At 41.4% G+C, this 6000-nt stretch overlaps 1 protein-coding gene across 2 annotated transcripts in view; it reads left to right on the forward strand.

Annotated features, from left to right (window-relative positions):
* Ptpro (protein tyrosine phosphatase, receptor type O) overlaps positions 1-6000 on the forward strand; it is a 204392-nt gene that overhangs the window by 134371 nt on the left and 64021 nt on the right. For both annotated transcript variants that reach the window (XM_026787925.1, XM_026787926.1), the window contains exons 11-12: positions 3064-3215; positions 4238-4358. In XM_026787925.1, the coding sequence (XP_026643726.1) occupies positions 3064-3215; positions 4238-4358 (273 nt within the window). The remainder of the gene's footprint in view (positions 1-3063; positions 3216-4237; positions 4359-6000) is intronic.

A 6000-nucleotide genomic window follows, 5' to 3' on the forward strand; every position in this document is an offset into this window, starting at 1 on the left:
TCATCATAAAAAAAAAAAAGTGGAGAACAAGAGAGCAAGATATCCCTGTCTACCTATGTCCTCTGCATATATATGCATGAGCAAGCCCACCTACATACACACTCACAAACACCACAAATCTACAAAATTTAAATTATACATACACAGATGTGTACACACACGTATACATATGTGTGTGTATTTATATATTAAACTGGTTGAAATTCTAGACCTTTGATTCTTTGCCTGACTTATTTACCATTTCAGACAAGAATCTTATTTTTTTTTGATGAGATTCTCATACATTGCTTTCCTATGTTTTGATTTTTAATCCAAATTATCAATTGTATGGTGTAAAAGGAAACTAGCAAACTGGATCTAGAAGCACAGGTCATTAATCCCAGCTACTTGGGAGACTGAGACAGGAGGATCACAAGTTCAAGGCCAGCCTGGGTTACAGGGTGAATTCAAAGCCAGCCTGAGCCACCTAGTAAGGCTTTGTCTCAAAAAAAAAAAAAAACACGGCAGGAGGGTGGGTGTGTAGTATAGATCCATGTTAGAGCAGCTGCCAGGTTGTGGGAAGCTCTGAGTTCAGAGGTCCAGTTCTCAGTACGCTCCTAGCCAAAAGAAATAAAAACAGAGTATTTAAATTGAGTAGGACTTATTCAAACCTCAGTCTACTATCAGGGTTAGGCAACTTGTCTGAAAGCCAAATTCATGGTAATTATATGGATATACCAAACAGTGATTAATAAACAACTAGTGACATCTTGTGGCCTTTTAAAGCAACAAGTGCCAAGTCTGAAGTCTTAGCCCTGTGAGGAGGAGCAGGCACAAACTTCTAGGTTTACAATTTCGAGCATTTCTTGCCCTCACCAAAATCAGAATGTAAGGAAAATGCCTTTGAACAAGCAATGCATAGATATCCAAAGATGATGAAGTATATTGGAATATGTTAAGAGGCTACCAAGGATTCATAGGCGTATCTGTGCAGTAGATTATTTTGGAATATGATGTGGGCATTTTTGTCTTACATTACTATGGCAGAATATCTCAAGACAGCCAACTTATAAGAAGGAAAATTTCTTATAACTCATGGTTTCTGAAGTTTTAGTATACAGTGAGGCAGAACACTACGCATGAAGCAATCTGGCATCGGGAAAGAAAAGTGGACAGAACAAGAGGAAGAGACCTGGCACAAAGCATATGCTTCCAGGTCAAATCCCCAGTCATCTTATTCCTCTGAGATTTTCATCACCCCTCCAGACTTTGAATGAATATTCAGGATCCTTGCAGTGAGAGCATCTCTGATCATTAGGGTTTGTGTTAGACACAAGAAGGGGAGAGCATCACTGGCACTTAGGGATTGTGTTGTTAGACACAGGGGAAGGGGAGATCATCACTGGTACTTAGGGATTGTGTTGTTAGACACAGGAAGGGGGAGAGCATTGCTGATCATTACGGATTGTGTTAGTAGACATACAGGAAGGGACTGCTCACACTTCACAGGAAACAGATGAGTGGTTGGTGCAGGCGTGCGTGTAAATACGTGTCCCATGTAAGGTATTGTGCTCGTGTTGTAAATTACATGCATGCTCTAAGTCCTTCAGTAACTAATAGGTTTTGAAATTGTCTACTGAGAATTCATGTCACCTAATAGTTTCCGATTAAAGGACCTAATTCTTATGATTTCTGGAAATTTTCCTTTAAAGATTTTGACTGATCTTACGCCGTGTCTCGAGGCAAAGTGCTTGCTTTCCAGCCAATTTGCACGTGCAATCTTAATTTAATTGCATATTTATTCTTTGAGATCTTTAGAATTTTAGGATACTTTAAAAGATAATTAAAATATGCTCTCAGAGCTTATATGATATGAAGTTTAAATAAACTTTTCTTATCAGCAAAAATTACATTTTAAATTAAATTTTAATTTTAAAGTGTTGCAATATGAATTAAAGAAATAACCTAAATGCTAGACGAAAGCTTTGGGGCATGATTTTAAAAATCTGTTCTTTCTTTACTGTTTATGTCTGCATTTACTGAGAATCCACTTTCTGAAAAACACATGTAGTTGATTTTTTTTTTTTTTTTTGCTCTTCGCCCTGGGTGGGGGAGCTCACCCAGCTTTTAAATAAACACACAGAGACTATTATTACTTATGAATGCCTGACCTTAGCTTGCCTTGTTTCTAGCTAACTTTTCTTAAATTATCCCATCTACCTTTTGTCTCTGGGCTTTATCTTTCTCTATTCTACATTCCTTTCTTTCCTTCTTACTTTGTGGCTTACTGTGTACCTGGGTGGCTGGCCCCCGGCATCCTCCTCTCCTTCTTTTCTTTCTCCTACCTCTTCTCTCTTCTATTTATTCTCTCTGTCTAGCAGCCACACCTGTTTCTCTCTCCTGCCTAGCTATTAACCATTCAGTTCTTCATTAACCCAATCAGGCAAAGTAACACCGCTTCACAGAGTTAAACAAACGCAACTCCAAAGACTGCAAAACCTCTTGGCATCATTAAACAAATGTTGCACAACATAAACGAATGTAACACATCTTCAGCTAATACTTGACAACAGCATAGGGGTTGATTCTGTCAGTGAAGTCACCACATTATGCTAGGGAAGTAACAGCTGTCTGTCCCTCCCTCATGGTTGTCTTCTGTTTCTTCCCACCTCCCCTATTGTTCTTTAGTCTCCTACGCACCTTTGATGCATCACAGGGACAGATTTAATATTGCAGGCCCCAAATCTTCCAACACTGTTGTGATAATTACCTTTACAATGCCTTTTATGACTGAGGGATATAACCAATATCCCCAAACATTCAAACATTTCAGGCATCTTGAAACTGTAATTTAGACAGGAGCCCTTGCTATCTCCCGCTGGGATGGGTCCAGCTTGTCTTGTGCCTGAGATGTGTAAAGTTGGTCCCGTAGAGCAACGTACCACTGACCTCCATTTTTGTTTCTGAGATATAGTGATGGGAAGTTGAATTTTCTAAGTCAGCTTCATTTGGGATCTCGGGCTTTGTAAAGAAGTACCTTGGTCCTCCTCTTGTTCTGAGTTGCACCTCTTTCCTTCCTTGCAGCCCCCGTGGCTCCAGACATCACCTCCGTGGAGTACTACAACAGCCTGCTGTACATCAGTTGGACTTATGGGGATGACCACACTGACCTGTCCCATTCTAGGATGCTGCACTGGATGGTGGTGGCAGAAGGGAAGAAAAAAATTAAAAAGAGTGTATGTTTCTTTGAGTTTCGACATCCGACGTCTAAACAGTTGGTTGCACGAGTGGTTGACCACCCTTAAGTTCACCTTTTCATCTTTGACGGGGAGCTGAAATCATTGTTGCTACTGATTTCACTTATAATTAAAGTTGCGATCTGAGAGCTGAGTGTAGTGGTTACTGAGGAGGTGGGGGACATGAGAAGGGTTTAAGGTCATCTTCAACTACATAGCAAGCACTAGGCCACCCTAGGCTATGTGAGACCGTGTCTCAAAAACCAATAAACAAAGCTATAATTGAAGCCTTTTCTTCAGAATGCTAAATATTTGAAAACAAACCACCCCCAACATATGTCAATATTTTCATCATTTATCCCCAATATCAAAATATCTGAGTGCCTTTGGAGTATTTCTTCTCTCCTGATTTATTAAGCTTATTGATCATGTAATTAGTGAGGGTACAGATAAACTATTGCAGCCAAAAACAAACAAAAAAGTGGATTAAATAAAATAGAAATTGAGGGATTCCCTAGTCTTCCCTCTGTTGCCCCACCCACTGCTAGGTGGAGTACTTATTTACACAGAGGAGGCTTCTGAGTTGCCATGTGGCTTCCATTTGCAACCCATTGGTCAGAATTCAGCCACACGATCTCCTCCAGCTTTCTAGAAGACAGGAAATAGAGTCTACAGGCAGGAAGCCGTGAGTGCACAGACATTACTAGGTTTCTCTGGAACCATACAGTAACTGCCTTTTCTAAAACCTGTAGTGAACATGTGGGACAGCACCAGAGCAATGACCGTTTCAAATACAGTAACACATTACAGAATTGTTCGAGTTGATATGTATTGTATACTTTAAGACAGCTTGCAGTCATATGATCCAATCAAGCAATAATAAAGTTAATTGTAGGTTGCAATGCAAATTCATGGGGGTAGGGGCTGTTTGATAGAGCCCTGGAGTTAGTAGCTGTGGACTCGCTGTGCAGGGTGAGGTGCTGGCTTCCACACTGAAGTCACAAATCTTGATGGTCTCGCAGGTAACCCGCAACGTCATGACCGCCATTCTCAGCCTGCCTCCAGGAGACATCTACAACCTCTCTGTCACAGCCTGCACTGAGAGAGGGAGCAACACCTCCATGATCCGCCTTGTCAAGCTAGGTAGGAAGAGTGCACTGGTCAGGGGAGAAGATGCTGTATTCGGGAGAAGAACATTGTGGGTCAAGGGAGAAGATGCTGTGTTGGGGGGAGCAGCACTGTGGGCTGAGGTGGAGATGCTGTATTGGGGGAGCAGCACTGGGGGTCAGAGATGGAGATGCTGTGTTGGGGGTAGTAGCACTGTGGGTCAGAGATGGAGATGCTGTGTTGGGGGAGCAGCATTGTGGGTCAGGGTGGAGATGCTGTGTTGTGGGGAGTAGCTGTGACATCGACCTTTGCCCTTCTTAGCAGCAGTGGAGGACCTAAATAACCTTAGGACTTTAGAAATCAAAGACCTTGCTGGTTAACTAGTTTGGTCTCTTTACCTGCTTCAGCACCTTTCCCTGTCATGAAAAACGTATCCTATTACAAGGAACCACTTGTTCGTCCCAGACACCCAGAATTGAAATAACCACACAGAAATTGTATTATTTTAATCACTGCTCAGCCAATTATCTCTAGCTTCTTATTGGCTTATTATATTAATTTAACCCATTTCTATTAATCTGTGTATCACCAGGAGGCTGTGGCTTACCAGGTAAAATTCCCAGTGTCTGTCTCTGGTGGCTCCATGACATCTCTCCCAGACACCGCCTTTCTTACTCCCAACATTCAGTCTTCCCTGCCTACCTAAGTTCTGCTCTATCAACAGACCAAGGCAGTTTCTTTATTCATTAACCAAGAAAAGCAGCACACAAACAGAAGGAACACCCACACCATTTTCCTTTTCTGTTTAAACAAAAACAAAGGCTTCAACATAGTAAAATTCTAGCAAGAATTACAGTTACAATATTTATATCTACTTTATCTTTTATCATAACTAAGGAAAACTATAACTATAAATTTTTCAACTCCATCAAAGACTCCAGAAGGATATAATATTACCTAAGTAAACAATAAGTTTGTTATAAGCAACATACAAAATTATACAATTGACAGAGATATCTTGCTACCTGGAAAGTTCTTCTGTACTACTGGGGCATCCATCTTCAGCCTATAGGCCCATAGTATCTGGAAGACTTTTCCATAAAGCAGGAAATTTCAAAGAAAGTTCAGTCACTTTCTTCTGTATCCTGAAGAATGTATGGCAGACTCTTTCATGAAGCAGGACCCCCAAAGGATGGTCTCCTCTTTATGCAAGTTCAGCAGTCATTTCTCTGTGTGTTCTGCATGTCCAATGAAGCAGTCCAGGCAAGAACAGTCTCTTGCCCAAATGGCTAGCCAACTCCATAAGGAGCCTCTTCAATGCCCATCATCCTTTTGAAGTAGCCAAGTGCTGCCAAGAGCAGATGTGTCTTACCATCACAAAAGTCTTAAGTCCTTAAACATTTTATTTTTTTAATTAGTTTATTTATTTTTTAATTTATTATTATTTATTTATTAAAGATTTCTGTCTCCTCCCTGCCACCGCCTCCCATTTCCCTCCCCCAATCAACTCCCCCTCCCTCATCAGCCCGAAGAGCAGTCAGGGTTCCCTGCCCTGTGGGGAGTCCAAGGACCTCCCACCTCCTTCCAGGTCTAGTAAGGTGAGAATCCAAACTGCCTAGGCTCCCACAAAGCCAGTACGTGCAGTAGGATCAAAACCTGTAGAAATAGGAGCGGCGGG

Source organism: Microtus ochrogaster (genome assembly GCF_000317375.1).
Source record: "Microtus ochrogaster isolate Prairie Vole_2 chromosome 14 unlocalized genomic scaffold, MicOch1.0 chr14_random_2, whole genome shotgun sequence".
NCBI classification, from domain to species: domain Eukaryota; kingdom Metazoa; phylum Chordata; class Mammalia; order Rodentia; family Cricetidae; genus Microtus; species Microtus ochrogaster.